This window comes from Strigops habroptila, chromosome 19, assembly GCF_004027225.2.
Source record: "Strigops habroptila isolate Jane chromosome 19, bStrHab1.2.pri, whole genome shotgun sequence".
Lineage (NCBI taxonomy): Eukaryota > Metazoa > Chordata > Aves > Psittaciformes > Psittacidae > Strigops > Strigops habroptila.
This window is the reverse complement of record NC_044295.2, coordinates 1,426,249-1,445,179: the sequence shown is the minus strand read 5'-3', so window position 1 is coordinate 1,445,179 and position 18,931 is coordinate 1,426,249. Positions and strand designations below refer to the sequence as shown.

General features: G+C 46.5%; 1 protein-coding gene across 2 annotated transcripts in view; it reads right to left on the bottom strand.

The window, feature by feature from the left end:
- Positions 1 to 14,583, bottom strand: part of SKAP1 (src kinase associated phosphoprotein 1) — a 145,459-nt gene extending 130,876 nt beyond the window's left edge. For both annotated transcript variants that reach the window (XM_030509035.1, XM_030509036.1), the window contains exons 1-2: positions 14,478 to 14,583; positions 8,485 to 8,590 (exon numbers count right to left, since the gene is read on the bottom strand). In XM_030509035.1, the coding sequence (XP_030364895.1) occupies positions 8,485 to 8,590; positions 14,478 to 14,511 (140 nt within the window). In that variant the 5' untranslated portion in view covers positions 14,512 to 14,583. The remainder of the gene's footprint in view (positions 1 to 8,484; positions 8,591 to 14,477) is intronic.
- Between the last annotated feature and the right edge of the window lie 4,348 nt (positions 14,584 to 18,931).

Genomic DNA, 18,931 nt, shown 5'->3' with positions numbered 1-18,931 from the left:
GGGGAAGAATGTCTTGTTCTGCTGGAAGAAGAGGAATGATCCAATTCCTTCATCTGCCACTGGCTGCATGGAAATCTTGAATAAATGACTTCTCTGGAGAGCTGAAAAGGCCCCTGCATGCACTGCCACAGTGGCTGCAGGATGTTCACGCACAGCAGTGCTTTCCCCTCATGTGTGGTACATGTCAAAGAGGGGAGGATGACTTTCAGCATCATTGTTTCCCCCACCCCTTCCTGCAGATCATGAACAGCGAGTTATGGCCAGGAGATTTCATGGGTTTATTCATGCATTACCCAAGAAATGCAATTATTTAGGCAAAACATCCGTCTTGCTGCAACAACCTAGGCAACAAATAGGGCGAGTTCAAGTATATCCATAGCCCTAAGCCATGTGCATGCTGATAGATCCAGACGAAGGCATGTTTCAGTGCAGCAGAGGAGGAGCTCAGCAGAAGCAGGATGGGCATCTCAGGCCATCCTCCAAGGCACAGAGCCTGAGGCCAGCTCTGATTTCTGGTCCCAGTGAAGCCAATACTGAGTGACAACATGTTAAACCTTTAACACGCCTGGTCTGTGAGTAAGAGACAGTTCCACAGCAGGTCATTCTTTAGAGTCCAGTAAGTTGTCACAGCAAGTACTTAGAAGAAGTGGTAATTGCTCCATACACATTCCCCCTTGAGCCAGCCAGTAGAAGTCAGTAACCAGAGGCTTAATCCTCATCCAACTGCATCTTTATTTCACGTATTATTTGTCCTGGGATCAGTTTGACATTTTCATCTTTAATAAGCAATTTTTAGATCTCACAAGCACCAAGAATAAAAGCTTCTCATTTGTTTTCTTAAGCAGAAAGTTTGGGAATAGACAATATATTTGGTTATATCTTAACTGGTCCTTTTAAGCACTTGATTTAAAGAGCTCCTATCCACCACTGCGAGTGGAATCCCCCAACCACAGAACCAGATAAGGCAAAGCACAGCAAAGAGTTTTCAGCCAAATAGGAAGGTCCAGTCTACATCAGACCTTAAGGAAGTAGAGGGAGACGTGGAAAACTTATCAAATGATTAACTGACTTCAGCAAAACGAGCTCCCAAAGGAATCCATTGAGATTTTTGATGTAAAGTGAGGAACTAAACCAAAAATACCTGGTTTCCATTCCAAAGCCAACGAGTGACTGTTGCACTGCCAGTACCGGAACAAGAGACAGCCTCCAAGTATTTCCCCCACACAGTTCACAACAAACCACCCACCTCTCATCTCATCAGGGCAATATTTCAAGCCAGTAAGAAGCCACAGATTTGTTCTGTTCAAAAGACAAAGTGGTTTCCCATGACTATGTAGCCTTTGAGGTTATGTACTCAACATACAACATACAAGCAAACATCAGAGGGGCTCGCTTCTCTGGAAATGTTTATGTTCTTTGCTCCTGAAACACATACAGATCCCAGTTCTAATTCATCAACCTCCTTGTAGCAATGTCTCCAGCTGGACCCGATCAAAACTGCAACTCAACTGTGTAAGCAGACCTCAAAGGGTGAATCGCCATAAGAAAGAGTAGAAGAAAATGTTGTTGTCACATTGGAAAGGGAAACCGAGTCACAAAGCAGGCAGGTTTGCCACAAAGCTTTGTTCCCCACTGGAACCCACTGTCTTTACAGTCTTAAGCCAGAACTAATGCTGGTCTGTAATGCCTTCCACAGAGCAGGACTTTTCTTCAGAAGATGTTTCCAGGATACACCAGATCCTTGATCACAGATCTTATCCTTGCACTGGTTTATAACAGAAACAAGACGGAAAGCAACCTCAAGAGTGTCAGTTAGGTACGTGTGAGGTTTGAAAATAAATCTTCCACATCCTAACCCTTCCAAGCTGTCCTGTGTGATGGATTCACCTTCAAGAGAGTAGAGATTGCTTTTCACAGCTCTTTTCCTCAAAAGCAGTCACCTGAGGATAGTGATGCTTCCACACCAAGCAGGACTGCCAGCAAAGTTACTTCAACACTCCCATCACCTCAGCAGCAGTGTTTAAAGCAGGGAGACCCAGAAATACCCCATCTTGTTCCACAAGGAAGGGCAAAATAAGCCCTAGAATATGCAAGGATAGAATTCCCACCAGGGTAGTATTATTCCTGCCACACTAGGTCTGGATTTGCCCTTTGGTGTGAGCACAGGGCTGATGTTTTCTTGGAGCACCAAGATAACTTGGGTTTATTCCTACGTTTCCAACTCTTTACACAAAACCCAAGAAGAAAATCTACCCTAGGCCTCTAATCTTCTGTTGCATAGAGGGAGGTCACAAATCCCATCAATGCACAGAAATCCAGTAAAATCCATTATCAACATCCCCTTCCTCCCATCCACAACTCAAGTTTGCTGACCAGCATCCAGCGCCTGCAGCAAACCCCAGAGCTGAGGGACTCAAACCAGATCCATTTGGGACTAGAAGCACAAATTGCTGTCTGAAATCTTACGCTCTGTATTATGCAGAAGGTCAAACTTGATGGTTATAATGGTCTCTCTGCAGCTCTAACGTCTATAAAGAGTCTAAACCCCACTTCCCTCTCAGACTCCATTTCAGCAGGAACCATAAAGTCAGGTTTCAATCAAATTTCCTATATTTTCCTGTCCAGTGAAGAACACGACCATCACCACTGATGTTATTACATTAGGTAGCTCAAGACAGTCTCATTTGCCTGTGCACAAGGATTTGTTGGGGTTTAATGTTTGCAAAAAAGAGTTTGAAAAATCAATGCTGTACAAGATTTCAGACGGGGGGAAAAAAGCAGCTGAAAATGGGATTGGGGAGCTCACCATTAGCAAAGTGGGTTACAAACCACTTCAAATGGGTTCTGTTAAATGGTACAGCAGCAACAGCAGCTATGCAAAGACTCTGGTTACACAGCTTCAATCATTTACAGTCCTCAGGTTTCAGATTAACAATGCATTCACAAGGAAATGGATGGAGAAACAGGGGTAATTTTATCAGCTGGGATGGAAAATGATGCATATTACTGAAAGGAGCCTAACCCAGAAGGCACCAAACTGCATTACTGGCAGAGTGAATGGCCACAGACATCCCAGGTATAAAAGCAGGTAGAATATGGTAACAGCTAAATTGAATTTGTGCCCCCACCACACCATATATTAACAGAGGAGAATTCCTTCCTTAGCACTCCTCAAAAGGAGAGGGGATGGAAAAATTTCCCTATTGAGGTTACTGAATAAATCAGGAACATCCCAAGAGAAACTTGCCCAGACTTTAAAAAGAACCTGTGCCAGCACCTCACCACCCTCACAGGGAAGAACTTCTGCCTTATATCTAACCTGAACTTCCCCTGTTGAAGTTTGAACCCATCACCCCTTGTCCTATCACTCCAGTCCCTGATGAAGGTCCCTCTCCAGCATCCTTGTAGCCCCCTTCAGACACTGGAAGCTGCTCTGACATGTCCACACAGCTTCTTTTCTCCAGGCTGAACCGCCCCAATGTTCTCAGCCTGTCTTCCATACAGGAGGTGTTCCAGCCCCTGAGCAACCTCGTGCCCTCCTCTGGACTTACTCCAACAATGTACCAGTGCAGGGTGGTGAGATGCTTTCCATCTCCATTAACACCAGCTGGTGCAACACACACTTCTGTGTCCCTGAGCCAGCACTCCTCCACCCTGGGCAGAGCCACATCTCGCCTGCACAAAGGGGAACAAACAGCCAACAACTTCAGGAGCTCATTTTTAGGCTAGAAAACGCAAATTTAAGGACTGCAAAGTACTTTTCGGAAGTGACAATGACTTGCTTTTATTTTTTTGTGCAGAACAAATCTGTATTTAATGGCCAAAGTGTGAATGAAATCCTGCTCAGCAAGATCATTTCCTTGCTGAGCAAATACATTTCCAGCTCTCTGAAGAATATGAAGGAGGAGAACAGCACTTTGCCTAATTAAGGCCAATGTGGTGGGGCCACAGTCCAGCCCCGGCACTAATGTGCTGAGCTCAATTATCTGCCCATCAGGTCACATCCTTACATTCCTTTTTATCTTGGTCTCACACATTATTCAGCATAATGAGTTGAACAGTGGTACGAATTACAGGCAGTGCATTTCCAGTAATGAAGCCAAATTACCCTGAAATTGCATTTTCTTTCATTTCAATCTTAAAACTTTAAAAGAAGGTTGAAAAGTGAAGTAATAAATGTAGTTAATATGGGTTGAAGTTTATTAAAACAAGGCAAACACACTGCTTTAGGCAAAATTTTGGATGGATTTCCATTAGTGAATCTTTTCCAATCCTACCATAATGCCTTGCCACAGAAAGGATTATGTTCCCTGGTGTTCAAGTATCTACAGATCAGCTACACCTGCAAACCAGTTAAACCAGTAGCTTACTGGTTTATGACAGCATGTGTGAACCACATACTACAACAGTAGCACAATTAGACATTTAAACCTCACCCCAGACTTAGGTGAGAGACCTAAATCACTCACCCAGGAAAGGAGCATGTGAGACACTGCATGTGGATACCACTATGGCAGTTGTGGAGGTCCAGGAAAGACCTCATTTTCTACAGGCTCTCCTTCATGGGCCAGGACATCACCTGGATACGTGAGAAGTTCCACTGCAGAGTTAAAAGACCACATGCAGGCTGCTCCTCACCGATAGCACAGTGTTAGCATTGGGAACATTGCCATCAATGTTAAGGAGGGTTAGACAACAAGGCAGGAAAATGACGTTTGGGGCTTGTTACCCAGAGGTGAAGAGCCTGGTCTATGCTGGAGCTCCTGCCACAGGCAAGAATGTCAGAAAGTGGCCCTGTGTATTAGTTACGAGTAGCAGGATTTGGCCTCAGGTTCACACTGTTGGTTTTGTCAGAGCAGAGCAAATTAAAGGTAGAGTTTCAGTGTCTACTTTGGGTTTCCTAGCGGGTGTACGCGAGAAGCTCAACATGAATTAAGCCCCTTTCTCTTCACTGCTGCTTTGATACACAACAGGTCTGCCCCACTCTCCCCTCAGCACTATTACATTTCACCTCAGGGAGAAGGAAAAAAATACTAAGGATTTGTTTCCATCACTGCAAAGTTGCCTCCCAACAGGGAGTTTCAATGACTGCCTGACTCCAAGGAGGTGGAGGAACTATTTATCTCCATAGCTTCTTAAATAAATCCCTTTCTCCCCTTCTCACCCCCTGCCATTGTAAGTACTCCAGCAATGTCGAAACACTGAGGTGAGGTCATTTAACAGCAAGAAGACTTTCTTTTTTGTTGCTGTTCTTGCCAAAGGACAAGAATGAGCTTGTGTTCCTGAGCGGAGTCATGTATCCGATGCATCCCAGGTGCCGGACATCTGCTCCCGCTCCACAGCGGCTTTGTTTGGGTATAGGGAACAGCAGCGATGTTCCCAAGGAACAACTTGAAACAAACCCTCGGCACCAATGGGCCTAAAACAGAAGCAGCTGATGACTCTTGGGCTTTCTGGGGGACAAGCAAAGCTCTGCCCTGGCACCACATCTCGCCCATGCCCTCCCCCAAACCAAAGCTGCTTTTTGAGCAGGTTTTATCCATCACAAACACCTTCCCCACCTATTCAGGACTAGAGCAGAGTCCTGTGGTCAGGACACAGGTGTACTGCGAGGTCCTCGTCCCTCGCACTGATCGTTCCTGGGGATCTAACCTTTGGATGTGTTCTGGGGCTTGTTTTCCTGGACGCCAGGGACAGCAAGTAAAAAAAAAAAAAAAAAAACAAAGAGATTAGCAACAAAAGCAAAGAGATGATTAGGGAGGAAAAAATGCCACACCATAGTTTCCATATGAAATATCTGAACATGGACTAGGATCTGAGTTAGGGAGGGAAAAAAACCCCCACTGTTATGTTTCAACAGCGCACTTTAAATAACCGACTGAATTCTGAAAGTAAAAGGATGCAGGGACCCATAACTCAGGCATGTGGTGACAGCCTCCCACAGCCACTGCCTCCAACACGACTCCTCAAGCAGAGCCACTCCAAACCTGCCTGGGAAAGCGATAACCTGCAAACACAACCCACCTCCCACCCACAGCACTGCTCCCCACAAGAGGTAACAATACACCGGCACAGGTAGCACGTGCAGACATAAAGCCTGACCGCTTGTTCCCATTGGAGTCATTAGCAAACCTCCTGGTGGGGGAATGTTATGAGGCCATGGGGAGAGCAGCGATAGCCAAGTTACAGGAACAGTTATTGAGGCTGGCTCAGGATAGTCATACTAGATGAAGCTCTTCCCTTTCAGAGATGTGGGTGTCTCTCCCCGGTGGTTGAGCAGTTTACTTCTGTCTATTCTGGACCCCAATAACGAAACCCTACACGCCGAGCTGGGTTTTGCCCTGCAGAGGGGCTGCTCGGGGGAGGCAGGCGCTTCCTGAAGACCATGGCTGATGATTTCCTGCACACCCGCCACAAAAGCCACAGGAAGCTCCCCAAGAGACAAACCTGGGCCTCAGCACCAAGAGCAGGACCTGCTGAGTTCCTTTCAAATCAAAAGATACAGTCATTGTTACTGTAATCTCCTACCACAAATCATTGCATTAATGGCTCAGGTCAGAACAAGAACATTTGTATACTCAGTTCTTCTCACCCTTTCCAAATGCCACTGAGCAATAAGACACAAGTAGGAAATCAGCAGCACCCTGCAGGCTTTGCTCAAGGGGCTCCCTTTCCCCTCCAGAAGTATCTGCCATTTATTTCAATAAGCAACAGGATTGAGGCCCACATCTTAACCTGAGCATCCAGGAGGAATGTGTATACCACCTCTCCTCCCAATGCAAAGACTGCGTCACCAAAGCTGCTTTTTGGAGGAGACTTTGTTCTAAAAGCTATATTCCAAATTGCATTCTTAGGATGAGATAGAGCTAAAAGCCAAGGCTGTGTTCTGCATCACAGCACCAGTGTTTGCCCCAGGACCCTAAAGGCTGCTTGCTCCTTCTTGGGCACATCAAACCACACACACTCTGAGAAGCCAGAGGTCCATGGGATGATAACCATGGCAGCATCTTTCCCCACCTCTCAAGCACTGTTCACAACTTGAACAGCACATGAAGACAGACCACCTACTTTGGGAATCGAGAACAAGCCAGTAACTCCAAGTTTGCCAGCTGCCTTACATTTATCAAGTTCCATGCTATTTGTTTGTAGTTCATTAGAGTTGCACTATGTGCAAATAAAGAGCTGTCATTTTTAAAGTTGCATGCTTTTAGGACAGATAAAATAAAAGCTTGACTTGATGTCCAAATACTTCAGGCTCAGAATTCTGCTTATTTGACTCTTTCCATCCAAGCTCAATACCTGCCAATGAGGGGGGATTTTTTTCAGCTAACCACATCAATCTGTTGTAAACCTGCCACGAAGCCCTTTCCTCTGCAACATCACAGGACACTGCTACACACACATTCTGCCATTAGATATGCCACAGCCCCAGTTTCCAAAGGCTTCATCTTCTGCTTTCAGCTTGCTTCAATTATTCAGGGCAACCCAGGCTGATAATTACACAGTCCCGAGTTGCTGAGTAAAACTGATGCTTAATTAGGCAGCAGGAAAGATCGATTAAGATCCAGCAGGACATCTTGCAAAGTTCTGCAGTGGGACTGCAGGGAATAGAGGCTGGCTGTGCCCTTCCGAAGGATAAAATCCCCCCCTTCTCAGGGACTCGACAGCAGTTTTAGTTAAACTGGATGCTTACATCACTCAGCCACCCTGAGCTTTATTGTCAGGTCTGAACATCAAGTGACACAACTCATATTTTGTAACTAGAGCATTAACAGCAAGCTCTGAACCATGTTACTAGCCAAAAATGTAATGTAGCTGAGGCTGAAAGTTTTATTCAAGCCTCCAGTAACCTGTTTTCTGTTTATGTTCCTTGATTTTCCACTAGCACACCAGAACAAGCTCTGCTTACTTCACACATTTATCCAAATGGCACAGCTCATGCAGGATTTGAACAGTCCTGAGGACATGAGATTTTGGAATCCAGGTCAGACCTGAGTTTTAATTCAAGAAGTCCTTCTCATTCCTTTTTAATGTAGCAAAAGTCCAGGCAAGCCAGATTTGAGTTCAGGAGCCACTTGTGAAACAGATACCTTGAGCAGCAAGCCAGAAGCATGAGCCTTTGCTCACTGCACTGATTTACCCACAAGCCTAAGAAACAAGTGATGGATTTTTTCCATAGAATCTTCTATAGAACAAGGGAGAGGGAAGAACAGGACAGAATCAGAGACCCAGATGCAAAAAGTTGTACACATGCAGCCCAAAATAAAATTGTTTGCTTCAAAACATATAACTTAGCAGCCAACCATAAAACTGGTTAAAGAGTGTACAAACCAGTGTGCAGTGCACTCACGTTATACCAAGCCCTGAATGTCCATTAACTGTCAGGGCATGGGCCAGTTGTCCAGCTAAATACAGCATGTGGTGCCCCAAGACACGACATTACTCTGAAGCACTCTCATTAGAAAGCAACGAGACAACACAAACCTGGCTTTGACTTGCTGGAAGCCAAAGAGAATTGCATCCCTCTGCTCTCTTGCTTTAGCACTCAGGTTTTCATTCTGCAGCCCATCTGCCAGGTAGCCCTCAGCATCTGGGGGAGAGTTACAGGTTAAAACTCACAGGCAGAGAAATATCAGTTCTTGGCTAAGAAACCTGGCCCTGGCTGTACACTGGGAAGCCCTCATGGTCCTGTACAAAGCAGTCTGATCTTGAGACATAAGTCAATCTGAAGACTTCATTTGGAGAAGTTTAGACATTGAAGTGATTAGGGACAGAAGAGCTAAATATTGCATGTGGTTACAGAGCTTCTCTCTAGTTGACATGGTACAAGGCAAATAAGCAACTGCAAGGAAACCACCAAGCAGAAAAAATGAAGAGGAAGGTAAGGTGAAACATGGATAAGTCTATTGGACCAAGTGCAATTACACCTCCCCTAAACCCTGAAAATTTCCTGCCATGGAAGGTTTTTGGCATTAAGGACACAGAAGAAGTGATTATCCCATTCAGAGGAGGATCCAAAACATTTCTAAAACACCAGTGTGAGATGCCCACTGACACTTCAAGGAAACCCTAACGTGTTTTCACAAGGATGATCTTCATAAAGGACAAGCTCTGAAAACCAGGTTGGTCGTGCAGCAGCATCACAACATGGGTTCTCCTGCAAGGTTACCTCTGAAATCCTACACCCTGTGCTTGCTCAGCAGAGACAGCCAGACAACAGTAAATACGGTGTTCTCCCACCTGGAAACCACATCTATATGCAGAAATTTCATCTGAACTGGAGGATAAAAGGATTAAGTGTCTTCCATTTGCATAAATGTTTATGTTCTTTACAAAAACTCTCAAATCTCAGAAAACAAAACAGCTCCAATCACAGCAGCTCTGTAGAGGAGAATACCGCCCTTGTACTTGAGCAGCATTACTGCTAGCAGCCCCTAGCAGAGAAAAGATTGGCTTCAAGGCTGTGGCATTGTACATCCACAGGCCCCTCCAACCTTTATCTCATGCCCCATACTGTGCCACTAATGTCAGTTTAATATCTTGCTTGCAAGACTTTCAGTTCCTTATGCTTCAGCTGCCAGCACAACAGCCAGCACTGTTTAGCACACCCCAGGAAGCTACACAGCTCCTTCACCTGCAAGCACAGCTCAAGATCAAAATGCCACATGAGAAAATACCTTTTTCTGTTCAAATCATGAGCCTCAGATCTTTTTTGCTGCCTGCTCATGAGACACTCAAGAAAGGCTTAGAGCTTGGAGGTGGAGGAAAAAAAAAAAGGGTGAAAAATGAGCTCTTTAAAGAGAGGAGCATAAGGAAGGACATTGAGGGCATCCCCCAGCAATAGGGCCCTCTTCCCACCTCTTCTTCAGAGTGACAGATGGGCAGGACCAGGGAGACTCAACCCTCCCCCCAGCAGCCAGGGAGGGAGGAGTCAATCCAGACCATAACATTCACCTCCATAACAGTCCAGTTCTGCTTTCAGCTTCTCCGGTCACCCTGTGCCAGTGCCTCACCACCCTCACATGGAAGAACTTCTTCCTAACATCTCATCTTTAACCTTAAAGATGGGACAGTAACACTAATTCATAGCATCACTTCCAAACCCTCACTTACCAAGTTCACCCCTAGTGATTTAGCCCTAGGTGGCCTGCCTAGGATAAGACAAAGGCTTTACCAGAGCATCCAAGTGAAGCTTTTTAAATCCCAGGCCAATCTCGTAATCCTTAGGCTAAATTGCATTTCTAGTACATCTCTCTACAGTTTTAATTCTACATCCAAAATCCAGTACCAGCTTACGACATGTCTAACAATGCTGAGGCTTGCATCACTTACAAATTACATAGGAAGTACCCAAGTACATATATCTAAGCACAAGGGATATATCTTGCTCTGAGGAGCTTACTGCTTAAGAACAGATGAGGCTAAGGGGACAATTTATTATACACAAACCAGCACAGTAGAAATGGCTCAGCAAGAGAAGCTATGTACTGTATATATACATATAAAAGCTGTATTTCCACTGTGAGAGAACAAGCAAGAAAAACAAACTGCTCACAGAACTTGTGCAAACATCAGTTGCATCCCTCTGTCATTTTTAAGCCCAGATTAGCTCCATGAGTATGCGATTAGCTCTAATACAGTATTTACTTACTGGGATGTCAGCATAGATCAGCTGCTGGATAAGTTATAGTAGAGCCAGGGTCACTTCTGCAAAGCAGGCAGAGCCCCTTTCAGAGCCAGCCACTATGTTTATAGCACCAGGAAATGAAAAAGAAAGCCTCACCATAAACTCTCAAAGTGGATCAGGAAGAGCAATATGTAAGCAGCTCGAGAGTAAATCACCCTAATGTTAGTTTTACTGCTTGTCGGTAACATTATATTCTTGATGTTTATAGATTGCTCTCTGTGATCCACTCTGAAAGTTTACATGACTCTTCTTTTCATTTCCTGCAGCTAAAAAGGTAAGAGAGGGGGGGAACTAGTTGAGATTTCATCAAGTGTTTCAGGGGAGTTTCTAAAGGCAATTGCAGTTATCCACTTTAATCCTGCAGGAGATACACAGCATCATAAGAGTTCTGTCACAACCACTGAAGCCCAGGTAGCAAATAACCTTTGAATAGCAGCACTAAATTCTAGGAGTTAATCAGCACTCAATGAGCAGAGCTGAAGGGTATTAAGGTGCCATGTGTATTCTCTCCGTGCACATACACACATTCCCTCTTCTCTGCTCTTTTCCAGTCCTCTGCCAACAGCAATCCTACACTCCATGCCTGGAGGAACTGGTCCCACAGAATCAGAATGGCTCAGCTATGTAAGATAACGCTGAGCCAGTCTGCTCCAGCATTACTTGCTGCTTCACACAATCCCTCCTGCACTTTATCAGCCCAGCTGGCTCAGAGAAATCAGTTTAGAAAGTTTAGGACAGAGAGTGCAGATACCTTGAGCTTCCCTGGCACTGCACTATTTCCAGGATGCATCCCAAGACAGCCAGGGATTTCGAAGGCTGTATCGTCCCATCCCACTTGTCAAAATAAAGCCAGGAACTATCATAAACAGCATTTCTCAACCTTCCTGCAAGCTCAGAAAAGGATGGCTTCATTAAGAAACAACATTTTTTAGCTGTGCCTTCCTGCTGTTGTGGGGCTGATTCAGAGAAAACCTTGAGAAATGAAGCAATCTTCATCCATCCTCCTGCAATGGGCTGAAGGGGCCATTCTCCCCTGTGCAATGGGCAACAGGGGAACCAAGAACAGCTTTCCAAATGTTCAGCTTCCAAGTCTCAACCCAAAATTCCCCGATGTTTAAATTTCAGAGCTACTCATGATGCTACATCAGTGCTGACTGTGGTTTATTTGCCCTCACAAACCAGAGCATTTTGCTGCTTATTTCTAAATCCGCATTGAGGTTGCTTGTCCAGCTCTGTTGGGCTGTGCAGGTATCACCATCTACTGCTCTGTCTTTCCGCTTGCCCAGACTCCAGCAAGGAAATAGCTTTCCAGACCTATTTCCTGAAATGAAGAGGCCCAAGCAAGGCAGGAGAAGGGAAGATAACCAGACTGCCTTTGCTCCTGCAAAGGAAAACAGAAGCCCTGGGTTTAAGCAGTGAAATATCAGTTTTCAGAACCACTGTTTCAGCCTTCAGAAGCAGTTTGTGCCCAACAAATATGAAATACCCTTAAGTAAAAGTAGTTTTAAAAGGGACCTGACTGAGCCCAAAGTGAGGTGGAACTTCGAGCAATCTAATTGTTGCAACCACACCTACTCAGAAACAGCAAATAAGCCCTGCAGGCTTGCAGTGTAGAGAATAGCTGTATTATGCTGGCTTCCAACCACTGCAACCTCAGAGATGGCTTATGCGATAACACCACGTTACCAGCAAGCCTTCTGCTTCTGTGCATCACTAAACAGACCATGAACCAAACTTTAATACAAGGAAACAGATGTTATTGCCTCCTCTACTTGGAATTTTTCCTTTAAATACAAGAATTCTCACACTGATGCAGTTTGCAAACGCTGCAATAGCTCAAGCACCTTCGTTTCCAGCCTGCAGAGCTAGAAACCTCCTCAGCCACTGGAAGGCCTCAAGACCGCGTGGATTGTTAAGACACAGCAAGTTTGATCCAGAGGTATGTGACATGCAATTAATCTCCATTCATAGCCTGCTCTACCTGTCAGCAAACAAAGGCTGTGCTTTAGAAGGAGATCTGAAGCCTTCAATTAAAAACAGTCAGCTAACAAGAAAATAATCCAAGTTAAAGGGAGGTGGCAGGTGCAGAAATGAGCTGTTTACAGAAGTGTCAGCACTGAACAATAAAGTGCTGCACATCAAAACCAGGAGATGGTGAACTTCACCAAAGCCCCCGAGCACAGAACAGAGGAGAAAATTCACACCTCCATCTGGGGGAAGACACAAAGCATTTGGAAGAGAGCTTTGATGGGCTCGGAGCCTGTCTACTCCCTCAGATTGACACATCCCAGGGCTGGAAGTTAGCCTGGATCTTCATCAGGGACTGCAGCAATAGGACAAGGGGTGATGGGTTTAAACTGAAACAGAGGAAGTTCAGGTTGAATATAAGGAAGTTCTTCCCTGTGAGGGTGCTGAGGCGCTGGCACAGGGTGCCCAGAGAAGCTGTGGCTACCCCATCCCTGGCAGTGTTCAAGGCCAGGTTGGACAGGGCTTGGAGCAACCTGGTCTAGCGTGAGGCATCCCTGCCCATGGTTGCATGGGTTGGAACTGGGTGAGCTTTGAGGTCCCTCCCCACCCAAACCAGTCTGTGATTCTGTGATCCCCAAGAGGAAGGGGGGAGTGCTCCGTGCTGCCAGGAGCCATCGCAACAGGAAGCAAAAGGTCACAAAGCCTTGTGGCATCTCCACAACAAGATGCTAACGGCTCCTTCCCCACCACCAACCCACTCGCGGCTGCAGTGGCAGGATGTGTCCTTACACGTGCACTGTTGATCAGTCATGGACTCACGCTATGGCTCCAGCCCGCAGCACTGCTGAGGATTTATTGGTGGGCAGGTTCTAACATGGTTACCTCTTCCCACGGGCTCAGCAATAGTTGCTAAAGCCCACACAGAAGTCATTTATGGTTGTGAGGCATGTTTGCATAGAAGAGTTTAGCATGGTTTCCGCATGGCTGAGCCACCACTTCGACAAGTAGAGGTGCTACAGCTCAAGTTTGTGAAGAAAGCCACAAAGAACAAGCCTTATGCCTGCCATCTTACACACACACAGAGAAGTAAACGGTGTGAGGGCTCAGCATAGCTCATTCACTCAGAAGCTGAGGCCTCAGGAAGCCACATTCAAGTTCTCAAGCAGAAGCGGGGTTTGGAGCCAGCAGTTCTCTCTGCCGTAGCCTCGTTTTCAATGAGGTTGAAGCTTTCCTGAGGATGCAGCCCACTGTGGGAGCTTGCTCACCATATCCACAGTGCCACATACAACACTCACACAACAGCTAAAGCCAGGAGGCACCACTACCACAGCCACCCCAAAAGCCCACTGAGAGAGCTCCCTGCAGCACACAAACTTCTTCCACCCTTTGTAACCGCTCCCTTGCACTTATAAGTCACTCTGGAAATGCTCACCCATAGAGCCTCAATACCTTAACCAAAAGCATGCACTGAGGACACCCAACTGTGCTGAAAGAAACCCCTCCATCTTGCATTCTCTTCTCCTTTCACAGACCCTGAGACAATCAAAGAGCTTCACTACCTCTACACAGGCATGGAGCCCCCTGCCAAGTCCTAAGAACCAGGACACATCCCATACACTCTCACTGGGGTTAGGGAGGGCACACATAACCTGAGGACCCCAAAAGCATCAGGCTTAAAGAAGCAGCAGTTCCCACAGCCCCTCCACTCCTCTCTCTGGTTCAGCACAGTGAGGCACAAAAAGCTTTTCAGCTTTTTCCCCTGCAACCACAGCACATTTCCCCCATTAAGCAGAAGGGGAAGCAAGAAGGAAATTGTGGTTACCTTCCAGGAGCCTCTGAATGTCCTCTGGGATCATGGTACCTGCCACCTTCCTTCCCACAGGAGCCAAACCTGCTGCTAAGTCTCCTGTCCCTCGGGGCAGGGACAGAGTAAGAAGGAAGCACCGGAAGGGTGGGGGCAGCCCAAAAAGGTGGGAGGAACCACTGAGCTCTGCTCAGATACCTCCTCCTCATCCAATCCACCTCCTTGCAGGCAGCTGATGCCCAGCTCCTGAGAGCCAGAGCTCCAGCCAACGAGCTGCAGAAGTACCTGGCCCCAGCACCAGCCCAGCTGGAGCTGCTCTTCTCCATCAGTGCTTTAATCAGGTGGTGCTTGGGCACCTCCTTCATTATCACTTAATCCAGTGCATCTGCTGCAGAGCAGCCCCACCTGAGGCTGTGTGGGACTGATCCAACCTCCTGCACCTGGTTCTGGCCCAACAGGAGCTGGGGATTGGATTTGTTCCAGGTAAAGGCAGTCTCCCCCCTTTAATGGGCTGGGGAAGAGAACAGAATTTAGTTGTTCTGCAATAAAATTTCCCCTTTTCCTGCATAGGAAGGGGCCTAGATTGTAACAGCCATTCATATTTCTATGCCTTGCCCAGACAAACAGCAGGGTTGCACACTGTAACTTGCTTTATGACAGGCAATAAATGCAACCTGTGCTCTACAAACCAAAAATGGCATTGCATGAGAAAGATGAACCCCCAGCCCTGCATCTGCCTCCTCTCCTGGCTGAAGGAGTGAGCACAGGAGGATACTGCCATGATTTTCATTCCTGCATTCCCACTTTTTTGGCTCCATATTGACAAATCCAAAGACAATCTACTTTAGCTTAAGCTCACCAGTGATTCCAAAGACTAGTTTAAGATTTCCCGTGGGTTAAGTGTACCGGATCCCATCCTTCCTTTGCAATATCCTGCTATCAAACAAATATTTATTATCATAGCACATAGAAAAGGTTCTTCTGAACATGTACAAGACGTATCTCTTCAATAGATGCAGAGGTCTTAAAGCACAGGGAATGCCACTGCAGTTCAGAGGGAGATTGCCTTGCTGGAAATCATATCCATTGCAGGAGTCATTCCCACTATATCTCCTAGTCAGGAAGGGTTTCATGAGTCAGGATTTAGAAAGCTCAGTCTCCTATGGGAGCAAGACGTGCATCTCTGTCAGCTGCCTGAGGCTCCGGACACGTTTGAGTGGTTCTGAGTGTATGCAAGAAGTGGTAGTGTGTGTAGTGATGGTGGATGTGTACAGCAGATGGATCCTTATCCGTGTTCTCACCTAGAGGTGTTTAGGGATAAATATTTAAACAGGTCTGTGTAGAAATCCCAGTCAGTTCATTACTGACTACAAATAAAACCAGCTGCTTGCTGAGACTGCCTTTAAAAATGAGTTTCTAAAGGAATGAACCAGGTCCCTTAGACAGAAGAAACTGCTTTCAGATATGCCAGGAAGATCAATAAAACCTGATCAATGCAAATCTCAGAGGAAGAAATGTTCATGCAACTGCAAAGAAAAGGGTCATCTCACACGTTCGCTGCATTTCTGGAGCTCACACAATGATCTGAAAGCATAAAGAGAGAACTCGAGGATACCTGCTCAGTGTGTCTTGCCCAAGATCTAAACTGATGTATCATATTTAGGGCCTGGAAGTGACCCTTTCCTCGTGTCAAGTGAGCCGTGGCTTGTTTTGCAGGTGTTTTGTGTGGGTTTGCCTGCCTTTGCTGCTGTGGGTGTGATCACTGTTTAATAGCATATTCACCCAACAAATGTGCTGCTGTTGCACTGTTTATGGCAACGGTAAAGCTCTAGATCTTTCCTAATCAACTTCTGAAGTGTATTGCAGTGGTGATTTTTGGTCTTTTGCTACAGATCTTAAGGTTATCATAAAGCACTGAAAGCAGCATCATGTGTGAAGGTTGGCATTATTGCACCCTGGATGCTCTTCAACCACACATGCATCCCATGATCCTGGCAGCCAGAGACAGCATCAAGAACGTTCCCCTAAGGCCCTACAGGAAGGCCTTTGTTAAGCCCAGGTTGACTGTGCAGCAGTTGTTGTTATTATTAAATCCATTTTACTGAGGAATACTGAGGCATAGAGGCTCAGCTGCCATGGAGACATAGGTGCTGCTACCCAAAGCTTGAGCACTAAGCCAAGCCTTCCACTCAACCTTAGGCAGCTGCAGATGGAGCCAGGCAGACTGGTTCCCAGGCAAATGTCCTGGTTTTCCTTTCCATTTTAGTTGCAACTTCCATTTCTGAATGTGTGGATAGGTTACAAGCTTAGGTTTGTGGTGAGCTGGGGAGGAGGCTGGGGAGACTTGGCAGTGACCGGCAACTTCCACTGCATCGTTGTTGTCTAGCATCAAGCTTTGTGGGCTCTGGATGTAAAGCTGCCTCCCTACATGATAAAAGCTCCACCTTAATCATTTTAGGTCCCAAGTTCAGCAGACAGGCTCTCTCCTAATGCTATTCTGTTAAATGGACAAATTCCTTTGAAGGCTTGTCTTGCTTTGAAATGCAATTTCACAGGAAGGCAGATGCGATTGGGTGTAGCTATGGAAACAAAGCAGGGCAGCCTTAGAGGAGCTGAGGATGCGAGGTAAACCGGGAGAGCTGGAGTCCTCCACCGCGCTGCTGGGAATATCAGAGGATCTGGAGAGGTTGGCAGGAGACGTGTCCCTGCTCAGGCTGGTGTGTGTGGCTGGGTCCCAGCGCTGTCACTGGAGGTAAGAGCCCTCTGTCCTGTCACACTGCCTGACGTGGAGCTGAATGCACAAAGCCAGGGGGGTGCAGACCCACCAGTTCCCGGCTGCACCCTCGCTGCTCCCCCCCTGCACATCAGGATCTCAGCCTTCCCCTCGCTGCCATTCGGAAAGGTTAACAACAAAAGGGTAACAAGGTTAAACCACAAAGCCCTGGCTGATAACAGCCCTTTCAAGCAGCTGCACTGAAATTAATCTGAAACTTCGAGTAATTAGATAAGATAAGGATGTGTGCATGCTCGTGCGGGCACATGCTGACCCTGGGACACCCATTGCACAAAGGAGGTGGAAGATCACAGGCTTCATTAAAGTGGCTCAGGTTATTTGTTCACCTAGTCTGGTGCTGCAGCACCAAAAGTTCATTTCCAGCCCCTTTATTCATCTTGCTCAATATCCCTGGATAGCGCACTGACTTGCCCTTTTGTCCTCTCTTCCCGGTACTGTAGCTCCTGCCAATTCAGAGCAGACTCTAATTCCTGCTATTTCAGAACAGATGCTGGTCCATCTATTTCTGTATCCCAGCTCCTGCCATTCCAGGGCAAATTGTTGGGCCGCTGGGTGTCATTTGCTGCCTCTGACAGTGACCAACAGCTCAGAAAAAAGGCAACTTTCCAATCTGGTAATGCACCTGACTGCTTGAATAATGTCTCCTGGTTTGCACATCAGCTATGCCATGCTAATGCTCTGCTGGAATCCCAGCCTTCCCATGTTTGTGTCATTCTCTCAGTGTCCAACAGCTCGTGTATCTTTTTGTGTGACTAAGTCATTCAGTTAAAGGTTGGGTACGAGCCTCATAAAGCCTTTTCCATTTGTTAAAGCTAAGTGGCCTTTGGTTGTCTTCATCATTTGATTCTGCACCTCTGCTTCACAAGGGCTTGCAGGTTACTGCTCATCAGTTTCTGAAGCCAAAGAGAAACAAAAACATGTCAGCAGCTCTGAGTTATGGTAAAACAGATCTGGTCCCAAAGCAAAGCTAAATTACTGGACCTTGCTCCTGGCTTAGAGTGCCAGACTCTGGATTCATTTACCTTCCAGACATGCTGCATTTTCTCTGCTGTGAAGGTTCCTCAGAAGCAAGCAGGTGTGTTGAGATGTATTTATGAGAAGAGCTGAGAATATCTAGTAACTGGTTTTCATCACACCAGCACATCAGTTACAGTAGGACCCCACTGCACACAGAAGCCCCTGAAAGAATCTGTAGGCTGACCAGACAAGATGAAGTACAGAAGAGAAGCACGACATCTCAGGAGAAGACCCAGGGCAAATAAACAAGAGTGTTGGTGCCTGGGCTGGTGTTCAGGTGATCCAGGTCCACTTTGTGCACAGCACCCTAGAAACGGGAAGGCAGAGCCAGTTAAGGGAGGAAGGAAACTCAGAGGCTTAACCCAGGAGTAGAGAGGCCCAGGTTTCCTCCCCTGTTTCATTCTTCCTGTGCAACACCTGACTGTGCATCAAGCTCAAGTCCAGGCTTCAGTCCAGAGTCCAGATTCACCTGTGCTCAGCACATGGCTCCTGGCTGTAATCCTATGGACCTGAGCCAGGGAAGACTGGGCACACATTTCTTTTTCATTAGGCACAAACATCCTCTCACCTTCAGCGGCAGACAGACTCCACTGGTCCATCCAGTCCTACATCTCCCTTGTGGAGGTGGCCTGTGGCAAGGAAGTCTGTCTCAGAGAGCAGC